This window comes from Delphinapterus leucas, chromosome 19 (genome assembly GCF_059928025.1).
Source record: "Delphinapterus leucas isolate spDelLeu-1000000601 "Yukka" chromosome 19, BTC_Dleu_Yukka2, whole genome shotgun sequence".
Classification (NCBI taxonomy): Eukaryota; Metazoa; Chordata; class Mammalia; order Artiodactyla; family Monodontidae; genus Delphinapterus; species Delphinapterus leucas.
In genome coordinates, this window is record NC_143147.1 from 58,614,768 (window position 1) to 58,637,643 (window position 22,876).

A 22,876-nucleotide genomic window follows, 5' to 3' on the forward strand; every position below is an offset into this window, starting at 1 on the left:
GTTCCACGTGGCATTTACAGGGGGAGTAATATGTTTAGATAAGAGATATACCCATATATTCATATTTCATTTCTACTTACTGAAAATTCTTCCTCCATTCTTCCTCCATTAAAATCAGTCTTCCTGGGCCAAATTTCACAGGCTTAAAAAACTTTAAGAACATCTTATTTCTTCGAGTCTTCATTTTTTAAAGTCAGGAATGAATTTTACTGTTCTGACTGTAATAGGGAAGAACCTTGTATTCTATGACAAGTTAATCACTAAAGGGATGTTGCCTATTAGCTTAAATTACACATAATGGCCCATCTCTGGGAACCCTGCCTCCCAGGTAATGAGCATGAAGCGAAAATTCTTCTTTTTTTTTTTTTTTGGCGGTACGCGGGCCTCTCACTGTTGTGTCCTCTCCCGTTGCGGAGCACAGGCTCCAGACGTGCAGGCTCAGCGGCCATGGCTCATGGGCCCAGCCACTCCGCGGCATGTGGGATCTTCCCGGACTGGGGCACGAACCCGTGTCCCCTGCATCGGCAGGCGGACTCTCAACCACTGCGCCACCAGGGAAGCCCGAAGCTAAAATTCTTTTAGCTCACAGGAAACATCCTGACCAGGTGCACCTGTGAATGGGTGCAGGAGGAAAGTCACACTCCTGTCCAGAGTCTGGCTGGAACCAGGACTTTTACCCCCTTTCCTTTCAGTATAAAAGAAGCCTGAATTCTAACTTGGGAAGATGGTTCTTTGGGATGCTAGTCCACCACCTTCTCAGTCTGCTGGCTTTCTGAAAAAAGTTGCTATTCCTTGTCCCAACACCTCGTCTCTCAATTTATTGGCCTGTCATGTGGCGAGCAGTATGAGCTAGAACTTGGTAGCATGACCAGTTTTTCTGTTGATTAGTTTTACCAATCCCATTTTTCTCAGGCAAGTTTTTGCACTTTCAGGACTCCCACAGGACACGATTCTCCTGGTGGTCTGGGGTCCTTTTCCCATTGTGCGGTTTGGCTGTGTTGTCCGTGGCAGCACCACGCCTCCCTCCACTGGGTAAATGCTGACAGCGTGTAATGATGTCAAACATGTGAGAAATTGCGGACAGTTTTCCCCACTAGGGAGACTTGTTTAGCCGAGTGCCCGATGGGGTCGCAACCCTGCAGGACGGTCCTTCTGGAGCCTCAACTCAATTCTGACACAATCCACCCCGAGATACAGATTCCACAGGTTAAGAGCTCAGTCTTACAAAACTGTAAAACTGCCCCCCACCTCCTTCAGAGGCCAATCACAAGCCTGAGTTGTTACCTCTGGTTTTGACCGACCAGCTATAAATCAGAGGTTCCCAGGACCCTCTCCTCAGGTTCAATTAATTTGCTAGAGCGACTCAGAGACAGTTTACTTACTAGATCACCGGTTTGTTATAGAAGAAAATGACTCAGCCAGATGGAAGATGCATAGCGCAAGGTATGGGGAAAGGGCAGAGCTCTCATGCCCTTTCCAGTGCACCACTCTCCCCATATCTCCATATGTTCACCAACCTGGAAGCTCTCTAAACCCTGTCCTTTGGGTTTTGTAATTGATGGAATCATTAATTCAACTTCTAGGCCCTCTCCCCTCCCCCGAGGTTGGGTAGTAGGGGGTAATTGGAAGTGAAAGGTTCTAACGCTCTAATCACAAGGTTGTTTCTCCTGGCAGCCAGCCCCCATCATTTGGTGAGCTCCAAAAGCCAATTCATTCACCTCACAAGAGACACCTTTGTTGCTCTAGTAAGAAAATTCCAAGGGTTTTAAGCTCTGTGCCAGAAATGGGGATGAAGACCACATCTCCATTTATACATAAAGCACACTATCACACATCGATTCCAAATTATTTTTCAGTACTCTCCCTATGGATGTCGAATCCACTGGGGTAGCCTTCAACTCTATGTTCATTAATGGGCTAAACCAGGACTTTCTTGGTTAAGAGAACTACAATAGAATGGGAAACTATGTCCTCTCCAGACTTAATTTGGCAAACCTGCACCCTAGATGATTCTACTAAGAGAAAAACCATTAAAATCCTTAATATCCAACTTCAACAGATGGAGTTCCCTAAGCAAAGTCCTCCCAGCCTCCGTCATTACTGTAAGAAGCCAGGATATTGGAAGAAAGACTTCTAGAAACCAAAACGCTCCAGGCATCTTCAGTCAACTCATCTTTCCAATGTCCTCCCACTTCCCAGTGATGGGACTCCAAGGAATCTGGAGCTTTTCCAAGCCTCCCTCTTAATCAGCTCAGAGAAACAACTCTCCAGACTGGGAATGAATTTCTATACTGGAGCTACACTCTCAGTGCTCAAGCCCATTACTAATGAACAGCCCGTGCCTCGGAGCACAATTCCAATAGTGGAGTTTCCAATAAACCTTAGCAAGTCATGAAAAAAGACAGGAATCCACAGGACTTAGTGCTCTTCCAACAGGAGTGAACATATCATGCCCTTACACCAGACTGGTGGTAATAAAGTGAGGGAACTGGTTGACATTGCTGTTTAAAGTGTTGCATATTGTGAATTTTAATACCAGTGTGCAGGCTTCAATGTTGCTTTTCCAAGTAATGAATTCTCAGCAGATGATATCAAACTTTAAAAAAAAATTTTTAATTTGTTTTATTTTGGGCTGCATTGGGTCTTCATTGCTGCGCGCGGGCTTTCTCTGGTTGCGGCGAGCAGGGGCTACTCTTCGTTGTGGTGCAAGGGCTTCTCGCTGCAGTAGCTTCTCTTGTCGCAGAGCACAGGCTCTATCTAGGCTTGCAGGCTTCAGTAGTTGCAGCACGCAGGTTCAGCAGTTGTGGCTCGTAGGCTCCAGAGTGCAGGCTCAGTAGTTATGGTGCACGGGCTTAGTTGCTCCGCGGCATGTGGGATCTTCCCGGACCAGGGCTCAAACCCGTGTCCCCTGCATTGGCAGGCGGATTCTTAACCACTGCGCCACCAGGGAAGCCCGATGATATCAAATATCATGCAGCATTTTGTGGGAAGCTGTTGGATCCAGGGTTGGTGTCACATTCCCAAAATAAAATTCAGAAAAACTGTCCACAAATGCTCCCTCCCAGGCGCTCCAAATTGCCTGATGGACCATTCGAGGTTTGGCAAGTGGGTTTCACAGAGCTGCCCACCATCTCATGGGTATAAATAATTCCTGGTAATGATGTGCATGTTTCCTCAGTGGACTGAAGCTTTTCCACGTAGACAAGCCACTGCCTCCCCTGTGGCTAAGATCCCATTGGAGAGGAACGCTTCTTGAACTTCATAGTGATTGGGGATCCCACGTTATTGGTCAAGTGCTACGAGTCTGTGCCATTTGGCCAGTTCTCATCAAAACCCCCTTGGGTTGGAGTAAGCGCCAATGAGAACGTGATCGGAAATCTCCCCCTAATATCAGGAGAGCTGGCTGATTCTGCAGCCCGACAATTATCACTTGACTCACTGGCTAAAATACTTTTAGACAACCACATAGCCTTCGATTTCCTACTTGCTGAACAAGGAGGCATTTGTACGATTGCAAATACTACCTGGATAAACACTTTTGGAGAAGTAGAAACTCAATTACACAAAATGAGGACACAAGCCCAAATTTCACCTGACTCTCTCTGGTCCTTTGATTTGTTCAGCTGGCTACCTTCAGGTCTAGGGTCATGGTTTAGAACCGTCATACAAACTAAATGTCATATTATTTTTCATTCTGCTTTGCATATTTTTTATGGTTTTGTTTTGTTTCTGTTTTTGTTTTGGCCACACCTCGTGGCTTGTGGGGTCTTAGTTCCCCAACCAGGGATTGAACCTGGGCCTCTGGCAGTGAAAGCACAGAGCCCTAACCACTGGACCACCAGGGAATTCCCCATTTTTAAACTTTGTACATGTTGCCTGTCAACCCCCTGTAGAAATGACACAATGAATAGTATGATGTTGGCTCAATGCCTTGAGATGACTGCCCATGCCTGTACCTTCATAAGACATGATTTTAAGAGTGAAAGACACGATTTTAAGAGTGAAAATGGCTGAGAGTTCCTCCTTCTTTGTTACTCAAATGTGGGCTCACTTGGTTTCAATCACTATGCCCTTTTCCTCTGATGTGAGACATGACGTCCAGGAAAGGTCCTGGTGCTGAGGGACAAAACACAATTCCACTAAAACTGATCAGTGATGCTCTCAAGGAAAGATCTTCATCTAAAGGGGGGAATGTGGAAATGAGCAAAGGAAAGCTCAATCAGAATGGGGCAGGGAAGCTATGATGGGAGGGCTCTCAAGCATGCATCTCTCACCACAGCTCACAGACCCAGCAGGAAGGAAGGTCTCTGTCTGGCCCAGTGACAAGCTACCCACTGATTGCAGCCAACAGAAAACCACCAGGGCCCTCCTAATTTCCTCCTTTCCTCCTAAAACCTAATAAAAGCTGACCTTCCATTTGTCTCCTCCAACTTGCCAGTTTGCTTGTCCTAAACTGAAATTCTTCTGATTCCGAATAAACTCATTTTGGCTAAAGACCTTATGCCATTCTTAAGGTCAACACCTTTAACCCGGGCTGAGTGTCTTGATGGCTGATCCTACCTGTGTTCTGTCTCTAGGGATGACCCGAGTGTGGGCTCCATTTCTGAGGGGTGATACCCAGCTTGTGGGTCCATATCCGAGGGGTGACCCCTGGCCTAGTCAGTATCTCTGATGGGTGAGATTGGGCCTGGTGACATCTCTGATGGTAAAGCCAGCCTGAGCTAAGTTGACCAGTTTTAGGGGCACTCTGACAAGGGCCTGAGGGAATGTAATTTTCACATTTCATGTGACCAAAGGCAAACTTCCCTCACCACGACCTGTTTCCTCATTGCCACATTCATACTGTACTTGCACTGTATCCAAGAAACACCGGTGTTTCTCAGCGACCCCACCTCACCCCTTGCTCTTGCTGCCCTGCCTGTCTTGGGACCCTATTGTCAGAAGGATGCCAACATTGAACCAGAGATGTGCTGCCTGCCCCAACTGCCATGTGATGGGGGCAAGTCCTGGCTACTGCATGGCAACCAGCGCCTGGTCATCCCATGCAGGGGCCGGGGCCACCCGCCATGCAGAAACACACCCCTGAAAGAGTGCCAGCCCTGATTCCAGGTAGAGCTTCCACAACTTAAATTTTTTAATCCAAAAATAAACTTTGCAACAGGAGAGGCCACAACAGTGAGAGGCCCGCGTACCGCAAAAAAAACAAAACAAAAAAATAAACTTCATTACATAAAATGCAAACTTGGGGAAGAGCAAAACAGATTCCACAGAACTCCACTCATTCTCTAGGATTGTCAGTGCTGAGGCCTGGCGCTGACTGAGCTGTCCAGGCCATCTTTGCTGGCTAGAGAAGCCCAAGCTGGAGAGAGTGAGGGAGCCCGGCAGCTGTCCTTCTCCAACGGGGCTATGAGTGGCCTGCCCCTGTCCTTCCATGTTCAATTGCTAACAGTGTGTAAGCCCCATCCCCATTCTCTTGCTTGTATCCCACATCTGAGCAAGATGATAAACCCAGGTGCTCCCTCCTTTGGCACCTGTGGGAGATTCAAACCTCGCCGGGCCCTGCCCTTGGCAGGAACTCACACGGCCCCTCTGACCACAAGAAAGTCCTGGGCTAGGCTCCTGTCCTTGCTGTCAAGCCACTCTAGACCTGCTGGAGAGCCCTGCCCTGTCCTCCCCAGAGACCTCGATGACATAAGGACCCAGCCTCCCCAAACCTCGATGTGGGTGGCTCAGTCTCCACACCCAAACATGAGCTGGGGTGGCTCCACCTGCCCTGCGAGGACTGTGACAGCAGTGCCGTGAGCTGGTCTAGGTGGCCTAGATGCCGATCCCCGCCCGTTCCCCACACCAACCTGCTGCCTGGCTCCCGCTCTAGCTGTACTGCTCTGTCGAATCCAGCAGAGCCTCGCTTATAGATTTAGTTAACCGAAATCGGCAGTGTCTACAACTAACTGGTATCTAGGGACAGGATTATGGGATTGGCCCTCTGTAAAGTGGCCCTAGGTTGTGTCTCAGCCTGGACCTCTGTTTCAGAACAAAGCTGTATGTGACACTAGGCTCAAGGGAATGATGCTGGCTGCATCTCACCCAGGCACTGGCCCCATCTCTGGGGGCTCAGGAGACAGACGACGCCCTGTGTGAGACATGGGGCCGGCGGGTGGTCACTCACGAAACAGCAGTCTTTAGGGAGAAAAAACAGGAGCCCTCTCCCCCACTTGAGTCCTAGGATGTGTGCCAGGGAGAGGACTCTTGACTGCGGGCCATCTGCCCATCTACCCCCAACCCAGGTGCAGCGTCTCTGGTCCCTCACCATCACAGCTGAGTCTTTGGTCTCTTCCCAGAACGGAGGTGGGGTGGCTGTGGTGACTGAGCCCCCTGCCGCTGCTGCTGCAGTTTCTTTAGCGCCCTGTAGGCGTTCACAGCCCGCTCTCTCTCCTCCGCCATGATCCGCTGTCTGGCCGGAGAGGAGGTCAGAGGCTGGGACACACCGCCAGGACGTAAAAGCATCTTCAGCATCAGCGACTTCTTGCCAGGCTGAGGGAGGGAGAGGGAGGTCGAGGCACAGACTCAGGAAGGAGGGGAGGCCACAAAGAGCCTAGGCCAGCCCCAGTGAGAACACGGTGCTCTCCACCGGTGTGCCCTGAACCAGGCAGCACCGAGGGGCAAAAAGGGCAACTCCCCCACCCCTGCTTACCTGGTCCCTGTTTGTGCTCATCCTGGGCTTGGCAGTCAGCTCTGGGGGCTGCAGGGCAACCTCACCAAACTTCACCGTGTCTGGAGGGGCAGAGAAGAACAACTGAGGCCTGCCGCCCACACAACCACTGCAGCCCTGGAACCCGGAGCCACTGTCCACCCACCCACCGACCCTGGGGAGACAAAACTGCCCCGAACCAGGGCTGACACAATTGCTTTGTGAAGAGCTACCTCGGAGTAGCTCCTGCTCCAGCCTTTCTGCTGCCTTTTCCTCCCTCCTCTGCTGGACCTTAACCAGCCGTCGCTTCTGGAACCTGGGAAGAGAGCACAGTGCTGTTCACTTTCCTAAGCTCTCATTTCACTGGACTCAGGAAGAGGCAGAGGTCACCCCTGCCCACAAGGGATGCATCAGGAAAGACCCCAGGTGGCTGCCTCTGAACCCCAGGACCCACAGAGAGTGCTCCGAACCCAGGAGGTCCCTCCAAAGTTCCAAGTCAGGGGTCCTCAGCGGCTGTGGCTGTACCTCTACAGCCCATCGGACAATGTCTGGAGATGTTCTGTGTTGTCACAACGTCGGGGGGAGAGGGGTGCTCCTGGCACCTCATGGGTGGAGGTCAGGAATGCTGCTCAACGCCCTACAGTGCACAGAATGGCCCCCACCCCAGAGAATCAGCTGTCCCAAGTGTCAACTGTGCTGCTGTGTGTAAACGGCCCCGCACAGCAGCATGTGTGACATGGTCCCTTATTGTTACTAGAATCAACGTTCAATGAGTTTTAGAGATCACTGTGGCTTTAGGTGGCACCTGGGATATGTTTTGTGTGATGTAATTTTCACTGGCTAACGTAAGTACATGTATGATAAGAATCTGGACATAAGGAAACTCTACAAAGCTGAAAACGATCTAACTTTCACAGCTTTTAAAAGAATTTCTTCTTCTTTTTTAATTTAGGCCACACCGCATGGCACGCGGGATCTTAGTTCCCCAACCAGGGATCGAATCCACGCCCCATGAAGCAGAAACTTGGAGTCTTAGCCCCTGGACCACCAAGGAAGTGCCCAGTTTTAGAGAAATTTCTGATGAAAGCCTGGCTTGATTCATGACAAAAGTTGCAGTAAAGGCAGAAACACATCTCAAAAAGCATTTGTTTGCTGAAACTACTGCCCCAGCTCCCACCCACAGGCTCAGGGAGGTGGCACACAGCTTACATCCCAGACTTCTCCAGGGCTGAGGGTAGGGATGGGCAGGGGAGCCGCAGCTGGTGGTGGGCTTCCTCCTGGTGCCAATTTCACCACTTTACCCACCAGGAAGCTGAGTCTGAGAGGTCACAGAACTTGTACAAATGACATAACTACAGGCTCTCAAATATCTTTTGGGCTGGAAAGGTGAACCCTGGAAACCAGTTTCCGTGGGGTAGGCACAGTCCCCTGACGGCCTGTGGGCCCTCCTGGGAGGACACTGAGCCTCACTGTTTTTCTACTTCCCTGAAACAACTGGCCTGGGGTAGACAGCTGGCCCTCAACCTCCCTTGGCTCTTGGACACCTTGATGCTTTCCAGAGAGAGGCACAGACAGAGCTAGGCCTTCGGAGCTCTGTGGGTTCAGAGCCTTCCAGAAGCGCTGAGGTTAAGTGGCTGCGGTACAGAGAAAAACACCCACTGACTCCAGGTCCTGCTCGGCCTGAATCATGGGGTAGGTGGGGTGCCCCCTGGCAACAAGATGCTGTCAATGCAGAAGAAATGGTGGCACCCCACAGCCCTGCCTCCCAGCCCCTGAAGCCCCCACTCACGCTTTCTTCCTCTCCGACTTCCCCTTCTTGGGAGCCGCCTGCACCTCAGGCTGCCGGCTGGCCTGGTTCTTGCTGAGGAACAGCACGTGCTGCGCCTCCTGCGCCATGCGCTGCACATAGGCCCTGTCGGACTCCCACTTCTTCTGCTCGAACTTGGGTACAGCGATGTCCGGCTCCACTCCCTTTGCTTCCTTCTCCAATGTCTTACTGAAGGCCACCTGGGCTGAGGACAAAGGGAGACCTCAGAGGGGAAAGTCGTGAAGTGAAGGCAGGAGGGAGCAGGTGGCGCTTGGCTGGCCGCCCATGTTCATCTCCCCTCCCCTGGCCACGGGACGGGAAGACCAGGCTCACGTAGGAGCTAAAGAGGATCTAAGATGCCAGCTGGGGGGAACCTGGGGTGGGACCCCTACAGCCCACTGGTACATGTCAAAGATGTCCTCTGCAGCTCGGTTGAAAAAGGAAACAGGAAACAACCTAAGTATCCGTCACTAGCTGACTGGCTGAATGAATCCCCCTATGTTCATCCAGAGACGTCACTGCACAGCTGCTGAGAGCTCGGTAGAGCTACGATAAGGACACGAAAAGACCTACAAAATCCACTGGTAGTGAAAACCCAGGACACCAAACAATATAGAGAATGAAGGTATAGCTTTTACCTCATAAATATGTGAAAATATGCATATTTCCCCTGGGAGGGTAAACAAGACGGACAGACAGCAGTTTCTTTTAGGGGGAGAGAGCAGGATTGAAAGACAGGGAAGGAGGCCACGCCTCACCTCGTATCTTTCAGTACTGTTTGATTTCACCACGTGTGTAAGTTTATGTCTTTTAAATAACTTAAACCCCAAAAAGAGCTGATTCAATAGAGCATGGTTCAGAATGTGCCATCTTCCATCTGGGCCCGCACCCTCCTCTACCCCTCCCCCTCCTCAACTCTTTTATTTCACTATCGCTTTGGTAGCCATCTAACCCCCAATGAAAAGCCTAAGGTTGACAAAGAAATTACAAAACAGCATTGCTGAAAAATCAGTCCCATGTTTGGGAAAACAAGTACCTGTACGTGTACACAAAACAAAAACACTCTGGACCCCATTCCCCAACATCTGGAGTGTTATCTCTGGCAGAGGCTGACAGCTGGGCACCCTACCTGGCCTTGGGGGAAGGGTGGGAGGGATGAGTTTCTCAGGGGGTCTGATCAACTCCCTCCGTAACCTCTAGAAACCATACACTTCTCTCCACCATGATTTCTGCACTCAGGTCCAAGGAACCATCATTTCTTACTTGCAAGAGCCTCGCTGGCCTGCAGTGTCCTCTCGCCCCCTCGACTGTTACACAGTGACCTTTCCTTCAAGTAAATCTGAACTGACCGTCCCCTCTGATGGATCTCCACTACTCCTGGGAGGGGAAAATCAACACTTCCACCTTGGCCCATGAGGCCCCAGGGGCTCCTTTTGGAGCCTCACCTGAAACCACACCGCCACCTGCTGCCAGCCACCACTCTGGCCCTGGTGACACCAGCCTTTGGTCAGTCCTCCACAAGCTCCTGCACCGCCTGACTGCTGGGGTCTGGCAGATTTCTTCTGCCTGAAACGCTACTGAATACTTGTGCAATTAAGTAGATTCAAACACGCAAGGCTTTATGGCCACCCAGCATGGGCCTGCAGTTACCCTCTTTCTTCCTCTTCTTGTTACTGATGGGGTTTTTCATCTCCTGGCGGCTCCTCATGATCTCTCGGAGCCGGAAAGGGATTTCCTGTTCATCTTGGTTCTTAGGCTTGCAATTCACTTTCTTCTTTTCTTTGCTGGGAAGGAGAACACGGGGGTGAGACACGTCTCCAATCGAGCATAAGCAGAATCAGAGAAACTGAAGCTGAGCCTGGAGAAAGAAACTTCGCAGGCCACCCTGGCCGCTGTAGTGCGTGCCGGTCAAGGGAACACGGCCTCATCCTCGCCCGCCCGGAGGCTGTCCCTGGACCGGTTTCTCACAGGACGCTGCGTGGGAGGCGCTCCGAGAGCCCCAGGGAGGCCCGTCGCTCCCTGACCTCGTCCAGGATAGCAAAGACGGCGCCCCGGAAGGTGACAAGTGCCACACCGGAGACTCCCTCACGCCTCCGCCCACCCGGCTGACCCTCCGGGCCGCCCACCGCACGGACCACACAGCGCGCTTGGCCCGGTGCGGGGAGGGGTGCCGGGGAGTCTTCAGGACGATGAGACCGGCACCCACCTGCGCGGCCCCAGCCGTGACGCCGAGCGCTGCTTCCCCGGCTCCTGCTGCCTCCGGCCCTGCGGTCGCCCTGGGCTCCCTAGCCCAGCCTTCCCCGCCGTCCTCGCCGGCGCCCCAGCTCGGCGCCGGGTTCCCGCCATCTACACGCCCTGCGCTCAAAGGAGAAACCACTTCCGCACTCCCGCACGGTCCGGCCCCATGCCCGCCATTTCCGCTTCCTGATCTCACTGGGGCTGTGCAGCTCCCTGACGGGCCGGGATTGGCCAGAACGGCCGCCATTCACATCTCGGGCGGGGCCGACTGGGGGGCGCCTGCGCCGTGGGCCAGGCAGTGGGCGATGCTGCTGTGGAGTGTGGCCCGGGGAGGCCTCGCGGTGTCAGTCGCTGCCCGCGGCCTGGCAAGTACCGGCGAGGACGGGGACGGGGTGCGTTCGGGAGGCCGGGCCCCGCCGGGGCCGAGAAGCCCCGCTCTCCCGGCAGCCGGGCAGAGCCCAGGGTAGCGCCGGCGGGTTCTGAGCTCGTTCCCTCGTCCAGTACCTGTTGAACACCTGCTTTGTGCGAAGCCTTTGGGGAAACCTCAGTGAACAAGGAGTTGGCGCCCCTCGCAAGAGGAGTTAGAGAAATAAGTAAAGTTTGCGCATGTGTTCAGTGCCCTGGAGACAGAGCAGGGAAGGGGACCCGGGGGCTGGGGTGGGGGCTGGAGGTGGGGAGAGGGCTGCCCACTGGCCTTTGGGAATGACTTGGGCTTCTCATGTGACAGAGAGAAACAGGAATGAAGGGGTGACGCGATTATTCAGAATGCTCACGGGGGAGGGCCGTGGCAGTACTGGTTGGAGAGGGAGAGGTGGCTGTGTGGGCTGGAGCTCACAGGCTTCCGCCCTCGCCATACTCCTGTCCACCGGGCGGAGCCATCATAGCTGGAGGCGCAGTCTCAACCCCCACCATCTGCTGGAGGGCACGCCTAGTGCGAGGCCTTGAACCCGCATTTCTCATGAACCGGTGGCTCATCCTCGTACTAAGCGTTACATCCATTTTACAAATGGGAAACTGAGTCTATAGGTGAAGTAACTTGTCTAAGGTTACGCAGGAAGTGAGGAAACTGAGAAAGACGTGGAGCCCCCTGCCAGTGACAGGAGGCCGAAATTTCCCCAGAGCTGGAGGCAGGCAGAGCCTTACCAGCTTCCTGGAGACTCATGTGCTTATCTGAATCCTTAGGGGCCACTATCCAGCTGGGACTGGGGCCAAAGGCTTCCTGGAGGTGGCAGCATTCTTCACAGGATCCGAGTCCGTGAAGGCCACAGAGAGTTCAGGAAGGACCATGTGGAGGGGGGCTCCCAAGCAGGTGCAGCGGGCACTGGGCAGCCCGAGTCCTCCCTGCCTGGTGGGGGCCCCTCAGAACCCCTGTACCCGCCACCCCCTGAGCTCCAGCCCCCCACCAACTGCTGCATGAGCGGCTGCCCCAACTGCGTGTGGGTGGAATACGCAGACGCACTGCTGCAGCACTACCAGGACGGCGGGGAGCGGGCCCTGGCCGCCCTGGAGGAGCACGTGGCTGATGAGAACCTCAAGGCCTTCCTCCGGATGGAGATCCAGCTCCGTGTGAGGAGTGGAAGCTGAGCCGCCTGGCCAGACAGCCTCACCCCGACAGACTCCTCCTCAGGATGCAGCACAGCCTCCTTTATCCACGGCCCCTTTGTGCAGCTGGTGCTGGTGTCGACGGGATTGTTTATTGACTTTGCCTGAGAATAAATAAGCTCTGTGTGGTGGTTAGACAGGAGGCTTTTGTGTTGTCATCCATAGGCGTGTATCACCTCAAGGAAAGCACGTGCAGATGTCATTGTATGTCCACTGGGCACCTACAGCCTTCACCAACCTGTGAGGTTGGCTAAACCTGTTTCCTTGACTATTCAAGTGACAGTGACCCCAGGGGCCCCCTTCTATGTCCCAGCATCCCAGAAGTCCCAGAGGTCAGCTCTGGTTACTCTCAGTGGTACAGCAGAGGGAGGACCATCCGGTCCTGAGAGGTTGCTGTTAGCAAAGCTCTGGCAGGCACAAATGCCCACAGATGGCCTGGAATGTGCCCCATTCATCCAGCTGCAGGCTTTCAAGCTCTGATACCAGTGGCCTGGACAGACAGGGTTAAATGAATTTATGCCTGTTTTATCTTCTCTCATTTAAGGGAAAAGCTTGTGTTGTTATAAGGCTTCACAAAGAATTTGAGCTGATAAGCAGGCCTTCCCAGGTAGGGGCCTTCAATGTAAAGCCAGAGTTTCCCACAGAGACAGATCTGTGGACAAGAGAATGAAACCACACAGACACAAAACGTGCTGCCATGCTAATGCCTGGGGATACACACGGTAGTGCAGGCTGTCTTGGCCAGCTAGTGATGTCATCCAGAAGCAGTTTTGGTTGGTTCAGAGAAACATGATTATAGCAATACATGTTTGTTACACTTTATGTCAGAGAGCATCTACTCCAACCCTGTCCTACAGATTTGAAAATGGCCCAGGAAGAGAAAGATTTCCCTAGAGACAAAAGCACAGCAGAGCCTAGTGGGCTTGGGGCCCCCGAAGGGGTCTACAACATGGAGGTGGGTTACCTCAGAGATGTAGGAAGAGGTTTACTGTATTTTTTTCGAAAACACATATTTGTGAAAGATTTTCTATGTGTGTATGATACTGGGGCAGATCTTTGAAGTCCCAGGAGGAGGGAACTAGGGGAAGGGGAGAGATGTACAATAGAAAATGCACCATATGGCATGAGCAGTAGGTGCAAAGGCCCTGGGGTGGAAGAGGCTCCTTGGAGCACAGAGAGCAAGAGGAAGGGATGAGAGGTGAGGCCAAAGAAGTGGATCGGGACAGGCTATACAGGGCTTTGGGGGCCACAAAGGCAGGTTCCTCAGCAGTCAGGACAGTAAGGGTGGGGAGGCCTAAGACAGCAGCCAGTGCCGTCTCATCCTTGCTTCAAAAATGAGCAGCTTCGGGCTTCCCTGGTGGTGCAGTGGTTGAGAGTCCACCTGCCGATGCAGGGGACATGGGTTCATGCCCCGGACCAGGAAGATCCCACATGCCACGGAGCAGCTAGGCCCGTGAGCCATGGCCGCTGAGCCTGCACGTCCGGAGCCTGTGCTCCACAACGGGAGAGGCCACAGTGGTGAGAGGCCCACGTACCGAAAAAAAAAAAAAAAAAAAAGCTTCAGGAGAGTCTGGCTGTTCATGGTCACACATCCTGTTCCTGCCCTGACCCTGCCCCCTGCTCGTCCTTCCTTCAGGCCCTTGACTGCACCTGAGCCCCATCCCCCATCTCGGGGAGTCCTCGGTGCTGCTACCCACCCCACAATCTCATTAGTGTGGTGTCAAGGCACAGTCCTAATCAGATTACCCAGCTGCAGGATAAATGCCCAGCCAGCACCCTGCCTAAGGGAGGCCTGCCACTCACACGCATGGTCCCCTGAGACCTGCCCCGGTACTTGGTGAGTAATGACCTTCCCAGGTTGCTTTTTCTGGTGGCCACTTACCCAAGGGCGTTAGTGGGTATCTGCCCAGAGGGTGAGGAGTGGGCGGGATTTTCACCACCATCCTGAGGTCTGGGTCTGGGGGAGGCCACCTACTGCCCTGTTCAGAGAGGACACCCAGCCCATCACCTCCTCTGTTCCTCGTGCCAAATAGTGGTGCAGGCTGTCCCCCAGGCTAGCAATGGTCTCGGAGCCTCAGGCCACATCCAGTCAGCCAACCTGAGTGGGCACCAGCCACAGGCCAGGCTAGGGCCAGGGCAACTTGAGCAGCGGTTGCCATGGGGACAGCATCTGATAGTCGGCTCTCTATCAGGGCTCAGGGCTGCCCACGCCAGGCCAGTGGCCTGGGACTAGAGAAGGGGTCCAGCTGGGCCTACACTACCTAGGCTGTGAGGAGTGGGTGTTGTGGGGTTTGAGCAGCCGGGGCCACCAGACCTGCTGCTGTCCAACTTGGACCCCGTGTAGATCCAGCTCCTGTCCCCTGGTTCCTCTCAGGCTGCTGCTGGTCCCGGCACAGAGACCGAACCTTAGGGAAGGAAGGTCCACAGTGGGGTCCACCGAATCCCAGGTGCCCCGGCAGCTACAACCAGGCCTTCCTCGCTGGTAGAGCCACCTGTTCTTGCCTCCTGGTTGATCTCAGCCCCTGATACTCTAGCAGGCAGCTAGCGGTGGCCCCAGGCTGGAGTCAGACATTGCAGCCCACAAGTGGGGAGGGGGGGCAAGAAACAGGACTCAAGAAGTGGTGCCTGAGGCATCCAGTGCCAGGGCAGCGGCTCCTCTCTGCATCATGTACTTAGCCCCAGAACTTTCTGGGCTTATAGTGGACCCTGAGGAATTAGGGTCTCCCTCTGGTGCTAATAGGCTTAGAGGAAGGTGAGCTGCCCCTGGCCTAGGTCACCAGGGCTTAGGGCCTTGAGGGGGGGACTCCGGGGGAGAGGAGGAGGGGAGGTCACCCTGTGCAGTGGGTTCAAGGACACCAGCAGGTGATGCTGGTGCCCAGTGAGTGGCTGGGGCGGGGTGGGGGGTGGGATGGGGGAGGTAGGGTATTTACCAGCAGAGGGAAGACGCTGCTGGGGCCAGGGCTACACAGCTCGCCTGGGCGTTTCATGGTGACACAGGCCCCTCCCCTGCCCGGGCACCCTGCCCTCCCATTTCTCGGGTTACCGTTATTGGCACCGCTAGGTGCCTAACATGCCACCATGAATGAGGCCAAGTGTCCCACCCCAGGGATTGGTTTGGGGAATGCAGGAGAAGGGGGAGGCAGTGAGGAGGGGCACACCGGGGGGCCACCCAGCACTCTCAGCCCCTGCCTGGGGCCCCCTGGGACAGGGGGCTGCTGTTTGAGTCATACTGGGGACCGGTGGGTCTCATGTTTCAGGGTTTCCTCTGCTCTGGTGGGTTGAGACCTCAGAGGTGGGTCGGAAGCAGGAGGGCCCACAGCGTGAGGGAGTCCAGAAGCCGAAGGTCACCGCGGGGTCTCTGCCAGCCTGGCCATGAACCTGGAGCCGCCCAAGGCCGAGATCCGGCCAGCCACCAGGGTGATTGGGGGGCCCGTCACTCCCAGGAAAGGGCCCCCCAAATTTAAGCAGCGGCAAACCAGGCAGTTCAAGAGCAAGCCCCCCAAGAAAGGCGTCCAAGGGTGAGCAGAGGTGTGGGAGGGCTGGCCCTGACGGGGGTGGAGGGCCCACCTGCTGCACAGGAGGGAGATGGGGCCTTTCTGGTGCTAGAGGCCATGGCAGGGGCCTTCAGGTTGGGGGGCTGGGTGGGGCCTCAGCCACCCTTTCCTGGTGGAAGGTGGTCCCATCCTCTTAAGCAGGTGGTGCGGGTCTTGAGGGCCTGAGCCGGCCTGTCTCAGGGTCCCCCATTCCCTGGCATGGGGGGCGGGGGGTGGAGGGGACTCAGGGGGCAGGGGCTCCTGTCACCCTCTCTAGCTGTTCTTGTCTGGAAAGCACACCCACCCGCGGCCACCCAGACACTCAGCCACAGCCCCACCAACTGATATGTCTCCCTGCACCCAAAGAGCCCCACGTGTACACACCCAGGACACACTCAGACACACCGTGTTCCCAGGAACCTGCACTCAAGTGTATGCACACCCCCTCTCCGCTCTTCCTGGCCCTGACCGCTCTGTTCTTGTAGGTTTGGTGACGACATCCCCGGAATGGAAGGCCTGGGAACAGGTATGACGGCCACTAGCGTCCACCCAGGTCCCCCCCACTTGCCCACCCCGCAGTGTGCCTGGGGCCCCATCACCCCTGCCCCTGCTTCCTCAGGCAGAGGCTCACTTAGGGCACCACCCCCAGCTGTCCTTCATTTTTTTTCCCCAACTTCAAGCTTCAGACACCACCCAAGTGAGGTTGTTCCTACTCAGCGGGTCCACCGAGTGCTTGGAGGGGCTGGAAAGGAGCAAAGCTCTTGCTGTCCCCTCCCCCCAGCAGCAAGGCCCACCTTCCTCTGGCCCCTCCCTGGGCCTGCTGCACCCACTCTCTTCCTGGGCAGGGCACCCATTCGACACACCCCAAAGGCGGTATGTCCTGAAAGGAGGGCTCTACACCCTGGACTTGTACTCTCACCATTGGGGTGTGGACAACAGGGCCCGGAGGGGATGGTGGCTCCTGGGGCCATGGGACCCTCCTGGACCCACTGGCCCCCTTGTCCTGCAGACATCACTGTCATCTGCCCATGGGAGGCCTTCAACCACCTGGAGCTGCATGAGCTGGCCCAGTACGGCATCATCTAGCACTGGACCCCGGCCCTTGACCCCTCCATGCCGCTGCCCTTTCTGACCCCTGCTCAGGATTCCTGTGAGCAGGGCCGCCCCCCCACCGGAGGGTTCCAGAGTGTCCAGAGATTGTGTCTGGAGATCCCTGCAGGGCGGCGACCTCAGGCCCACGGAAGCTAGTTGCCAGGAGCCCACCAACTCCCTGCAGGATACCCTCTCCGGCCGGCCAGGCCTGGCTTAACTTCTGGAGACACTGGTCCACAGACCCTCTCCTCCCATGGCTGGAAAGCTAGGGCAGGCCTCCCAGGAGTGTCCCCTGTCCTGCCTGTCTGGAGGTGAGGACAAGCTTCCCCCACTAGCCCTTCCCAGCTGAGGCCCTTGCACTGGCGGAGTGGGTGGCGGGAGTCCTGCGGGTGTCAGTGAAAGAGCAAGACCCCTCTGGACCTGTCACACCAGCAGGATGCTTATCCTTTCCAACATGGCCCATGTCCTGTTTCAAATAAAATTAGCGTGTCCCCCACCACTTGTCTGGGATGTGTTGTCAGTGGGGGCAGGGCCCAAGGGTGGAGTCTCTTCAGCAAGAGTGGACGGATGTGGGCACTGGTGGCAGGGATGGCAGGGGCCTGGCCAGGCTGAGGGAAGGAAGCACATCGGGCACTGAGCCAGGCTCTTGATGGCTGGATTGGGGCAAGGCAGGCAGCCCCACGTACTCCGGGGGCCAGAGCTCAGGTCAGGGGGAGGGAACACCTATCTGCTCCCCACAGGTGAGGAAACAGGTGCAGGGAGATTGGGCCCAGCCAGCCCATCCTTACTGTCCACTAAAGCTGGACAGATGCCTACCAGTAACCCTGCAATTCCGCTCCTGACACCACACCCAGGAGAAGCAGGGCACGCTGCCACACACAAACCTGCGGGAAACTGCCCCCAGTGGCAGTCATCTTCGGGAAGCTGCCCAAGTGCCTATCCACACGGACGTCGGGGGGTCTGTTCACACAGCAGTGACCAGAGAGTGACTCTCAGGAAGGGGGCCCCTGTGATTGTATTTATGTGAAGGCCAGAAAAAGCCACGCTAACCAAAGGCGACAAAGTTCCAACAGGGGTGACCTCGAGGAGGAGATGAAGGACCCTGCTGGGGCTGGATCTAGACCTGGTAGTGGGTCCACAGGTGTGTGGATAAGTAAGAACCCTCAGGCTGCCCACTTAAGGTTGGTGCAGTATGAGTGATACATCTCAATAAAACTTACCCCCCCCCAAAAAAAGCACTCTGGAGGGAGAGGCCTGGGCCTCATCCTCAACCACCACAATGGACAGGAAAGGGGGAGGTGGCCCCAGAGGAGAGTAGGGGCCAGGCTATGGTGAGGACGTGGGGACTCATAGACTGGGCTTGGAGGTGTTGGAAGTGGGGGGTCAGTGGTGAGAGTCAAAAGTGGTCAGATGTGGAGATCGGAAGTGAGGGTTGGGGTGAGGGTCTGAGTTGGGGCTCGGTGGCAGGATTTCATCCAGCCTCGCTCGCCCCTACTCTCCCTGCCAGCCAGGCTTTGCCTGCACCCTTTGTGGGAGGCAGACGCTGGCCAGGCAGTCGTTGGGGTCAGCTTACACTCGGACCATGGCAGCGTTTGCAAGCAAATGGGCAGTGTGGGGGAAAGGGGACCCTGGGGAGGCAGAGGCCAGCAGGTGGAGGAGGCCTGGGGGCCCAAGGTGCGTGTCCACAAGCACCAAGGTGGGTTATTCTGACACCTTCCCTGGGAGGGGAGGGGAGGCCTGCAGCCCCAGACCCCATCCCGGTGCCCTGGTCTTTTGTCTCACCTGCCAGTCAGCCCGGGACCAGTTTGGCAGAGGGGAGGGCACTGAGTCTGGGGGTCCTGTGGACAAGCCCCCACGCTCTGCTGCCCTCTTGTGGACAGCCAGGGCCCTCACCAGCTGGGTGGCCAGCAGGAGCTCTGCCCCCTGGACCACCACCACAACAATGGTGTAGCCACCTGCAGCCCAGATGTTTCTGCGCAGCCACTGGAGGAGTGGGGGGCCGCAGCCCTCCAGGTGCACCACCCTCTGGGCCGCGTCCTCATCCAGGCCCAGGGCCCCGAAGCCACACTGGTCATTGACTGAGGCTCCATCTTCCCAGGGGTCGATACAGCAGGAGGCAGGAAGGCTGCAGGCCTGGACCCCAGGGGAGCTGCAGTTAAAGTACCTGCAAGGGCACGTGGGAGCATCAGTCTGGAGGCCAGGGCCCCTGGTCTTGGACCCCAGCGCTGTGTGGAATGTCTCCTATCTGCCTTCAAACTCCCATGGCCACACACACACATAGGCACGCAGGCATGCACATGTGCATGCATGCAAGCACACAGGCATGAACGCACACACACATGCACACTGGCAGGCATGTACACACACACATGCACACGCACACACACTTGTGCACACACAGACACACACACGATACCCAGCTCTCTATAATTCATCCCAGCACTGCATAGGCCTCTGTACATGCTTGGTTAGAAGGCACACACTGCGTAAGACAGTTGAAGGGAGGCAAGGGTTTGATGGGGGCTGGGAGTAAGACAGCCTCACTCCACAGATGCTGCTGAGTTGGTCTGAGCAGCAGAGCTGGAGTGGGAGAAGGTGGGTTGAGGACTGCTAGAGGCTTCTGTAGTGGTCACCGGGTCGTGGTGGGGGCATGAGGGGCCACACTGGGCAGCAACAAGGGATGGGAGGCTTGGGAGGAGCTCGCAGGGCCTCGAGAGAGTGTTGCTCTTGTCACTCACTTCAGGCAGCCCTCAGGTGCCCTTGGCCTTTGACTGGCATCCAGGGCCCTGTGACCAGCAGGCTCACCCTTCGCCCTCCCTCACAGGCACAGTCTCATCTCCTTGAAGAATGGGCTTCAGTAAGGCAGGGGCTTGGAGGTCGGCAGGCTGGGAGGCATCACAACACCAGAAAGGGCTGCCACCGACCCAAAGTCACACTCGGCCACCAAATGAGAACAATCCAGATGGGTGCTTCTAAGGTGCCCAGAAAGAAGGGCCCAGCATGTCGCAGGGACTGTTGGGTACAAATGGCTGGTTTTCAAGAGTCTCCATATGGCTCTAAACACACACATGTACACACACACACACACACACACACACACACACACACACACACACACATAGTGGAGGGAGAACTGTGGAGTCATAGTCCAAAATGATGTCCTGAATTAAACTAAAAGTTATTTTCAATTGACATTGAGATGTACGATGTCCTTATTGAAAAAGAAAAAAAAAAACAACCCCCAAAAGTGACTTTCTAGCTCTACTGGCTGAGCTTCTCTATTAACATCCCTGCATGACCATGTGGCCCTGGCTGGGCCTGAGTGTGTACATGCGCAAGTGTGCCCACATGAGCGTGTGCGCACATATGCGTACAGGTGAGGAGCCTATACAGGTGAGTTTGTGTATAGGTGAGTATGTGCATGTGAGAGTGTGTGTGTGGCCCGCCTCCTCTCCAGCCCCAGGGACCCTGCCGGCCACCATGGGGCTGCCCTCCACCCTTTCAGGCTCTAGGACTCACAGGTTCCGCTGCCAGTCCTGGTAGGAGGCCACTCCGCAGCACTGCAGCCCGAGCTGAACTTGGTCAATGAGGAAGCACAGGTCTGGGTCGTCTTGGTAGTCGGTGATGGCCATGCGTAGGACGTGCTCCAGGTCATCCTGTAACTGGCCCCAGAAGGCCACCACCAGGGCCCCTGCCACGGCCTCCAGCACCAGAAAGGCAAGGATGCCCCCAGAGAAGCAGCGCAGCAGAAAGGCGTTCTCGCAGAGGGCGCCCAGGCAGCCTGCCAGGCTCACTGCACTGAACGCCAGCCCGCCCAGCACCAGCCCCAGCATGGGGTCTGCGGGCAGCGGGCCACCCCAACTACTCCCCAGAGACCCCTTGACGGCCAGGCCCCAGAGCCCGATGGCCAGGGCTAGCAGACTGAGCAGAGAGAAGACGAAGTTGGACAGGAAGATCAGGCACTTGAGGAAGCTGCTTCCCCAGGGGAAGCAGCAGGCCAGGACCCGTCCAGGGCCTGCCCTCCGGGCCTGGTCCTCCCAGGGTGCTGGCCCTGGGTGACTTGGAGTGAGGGGGCTGCTTCCGGCAAGGGGTGGTTCCTGACCCCCAGCATCCTGCAGAGGGAGGAAGAAGAGGGAGGTCTCACCAGGGCAACCCTCTTCACTCAGACCCTGTGACACTCAGCTGGGAGCAGGGTCAGAGCCTGCAGGGGGGAGGAAGCTGGAAGGTGAAGCTGAAAGGTAAAGGCGGAAGGGGGTGCTCAAAGACCCTAGAAGGCCAGGGACATGAGGGCCTTAAGGCTTGTCCTGCTCAGCCAAGCAGCAGAGGGGATGGTGAGGGGCTCTGGGGGCAGGGAGAGGAGAGGCCAGGAGACCGGGGCTCTGTGGGGTGCAGGGCCTCCCGAGGACCCCACCTTGCCCTCCAGCAGGACATTCAGCCAAGCTCGGGGGCCCTGGCCTTACCACAGAGAAAATTAACAGGGTGCTGATGGTTGCGGGCGGGCCCACCCCCTCTCTCGGTTCCCCCCACCCTCCTCTTGGTTCCCCAGCAGAGGACTGGCTCACTGATCATGAGGTTGGGAGAAGCTGCAAAGCCAGTTCCATTTGGACCCTTGATGGACAGCCTCCACTTCAGATATGCCTGCCTCCGCAGCGCCTCCACTGGCAGGCAGGTATGGGAGGGCTTCTGCCCCCTCTCTGCAGGGGGAGGGGCAGCAGGCCCTTGAGTTTGGTTGTGGGGGAAGAATGAGGAAGCTAAGGCCCCAGGCCTGGGCAGGGCTCCCAGTTTATCAGGAAGAAGCTGGCCCTTCACTCCCCACCTGCCTGACCGCATCAGGGCACAGGAAAGGAGGGTTATTGATCAGCCCCGCCAGAACTCAACTAGTCAGAAAGAGCAAAAGGCCAGGCTGTCGGCATTGGCCTTCAGCCCCTTCTGCACCCTGAGCCAGAGCCCACCCCCCCACCCGCCAGATCCACGGGGAGGCCTGCCAGATCTCCTGTGCAGGGGCCATACCAGGCTGAGCGGACGGCAGCCTCAAGGAGGGGGCAACAGGGAGGTGAGAAGGCGGGGCACGTCACATGCGGGTGGGGGACAGGGAAAATGTGAGGGTGGCCTGATGGCCCTGGTGGGCACCATCCCCTGGGTGTGCACTTTCCTTGGGGTGTGGACACACCCCATGCCGTGTCAAACACAAGGGCAAGGGCGGGTCACCTTTCAGAGTCTGAACAGGGCGCTGGGGGAGGTTAAGGCACCTGATTAATAAAGCCCCACCCCGATCTTAGCAGCCCCTCCTGAGCACCCGCCTCCTGGCTAGCCCCAGCACACAACACGGCTCTGGTGGGCCAGGGTGGGGAGAACCCAGCCGGGGACATCTCCAACCCCGGCAGGCCTCCAGGCACTGCTTACCTGGGACAGCAGGGGGCTCCTTTCCCCCTCCTCCATCCTCCACCAGGACAGGTGTGCTGGTCCCCCGCTGGCCTCTCTGGCTGGGACACCAGGGCTGGTGCTGCCTGTGGCCCCGGCTGCTCTGTGAGCTGTGAGCCCCACCGGGACTTCGCAGTCACGATCGGATCATGTGAGGAGTCATGGTTTAGGGCTTAAGACAGCCTCTGCTTGTTGAGATGCAAAGGATCCTTCTTGAGCCCAGATTCTTGGCCTCACTCTGTGCAGGCATGACGTGGGTGGGGCTGTCAGGGGGCAGGCCTCATGGGCATCACCACAGGGCCCCAGTGTGGGCCTCAGCCTGGCGGGTCCAGTGGTGCCCCTCAGCTCAGCCCGAAGATCAGACCCTGGCCCCCAGTAACAGCCCGGGAGAACTGCCCACAGCTAAATGCCAGTTTATTCCGATTTATTCACTGCAAGAAAGAAGTTTTATGTATATATATGCATATACATACATATATGTGTATGTATATA

General features: G+C 56.1%; 4 protein-coding genes across 6 annotated transcripts; 2 read left to right on the forward strand and 2 right to left on the reverse strand.

The window, feature by feature from the left end:
- Positions 1-5,112: 5,112 nt before the first annotated feature.
- On the reverse strand, positions 5,113-10,898 carry CCDC137 (coiled-coil domain containing 137). Its single transcript, XM_022589332.2, has 6 exons — positions 10,705-10,898; positions 10,149-10,282; positions 8,481-8,703; positions 6,925-7,007; positions 6,695-6,774; positions 5,113-6,534 (listed from the first exon to the last, which is right to left on the reverse strand). The coding sequence occupies exons 1-6, from the start codon at positions 10,842-10,844 to the stop codon at positions 6,313-6,315; spliced, it is 882 nt and encodes a 293-aa protein (XP_022445040.2). The 5' UTR covers positions 10,845-10,898; the 3' UTR covers positions 5,113-6,312.
- Positions 10,899-10,995: 97 nt separating this feature from the next.
- On the forward strand, positions 10,996-12,473 carry OXLD1 (oxidoreductase like domain containing 1). 3 transcript variants are annotated; one of them, XM_022589334.2, is made up of 2 exons: positions 10,996-11,101; positions 11,919-12,473. In XM_022589334.2, exons 1-2 carry the CDS (start codon positions 11,042-11,044, stop codon positions 12,318-12,320), a joined length of 462 nt encoding a protein of 153 aa, XP_022445042.1. In that variant the 5' UTR covers positions 10,996-11,041; the 3' UTR covers positions 12,321-12,473. The 3 variants fall into 3 exon arrangements, 2 of the variants coding, with proteins under 2 accessions (XP_022445042.1, XP_089757675.1); XM_089901549.1 differs by having other exon boundaries at positions 11,009-11,128; XR_002646790.2 differs by lacking the exon at positions 10,996-11,101 and adding an exon at positions 11,199-11,329 and having other exon boundaries at positions 11,919-12,032.
- Positions 12,474-15,704: 3,231 nt separating this feature from the next.
- On the forward strand, positions 15,705-17,020 carry PDE6G (phosphodiesterase 6G). The gene is made up of 3 exons (XM_022589908.2): positions 15,705-15,856; positions 16,357-16,397; positions 16,881-17,020. Exons 1-3 carry the CDS (start codon positions 15,711-15,713, stop codon positions 16,955-16,957), a joined length of 264 nt encoding a protein of 87 aa, XP_022445616.1. The 5' UTR covers positions 15,705-15,710; the 3' UTR covers positions 16,958-17,020.
- Positions 17,021-17,958: 938 nt separating this feature from the next.
- TSPAN10 (tetraspanin 10) lies at positions 17,959-22,417 on the reverse strand. The gene is made up of 3 exons (XM_022589909.3): positions 22,367-22,417; positions 20,483-21,075; positions 17,959-19,127 (listed from the first exon to the last, which is right to left on the reverse strand). Exons 1-3 carry the CDS (start codon positions 22,400-22,402, stop codon positions 18,665-18,667), a joined length of 1,092 nt encoding a protein of 363 aa, XP_022445617.2. The 5' UTR covers positions 22,403-22,417; the 3' UTR covers positions 17,959-18,664.
- Between the last annotated feature and the right edge of the window lie 459 nt (positions 22,418-22,876).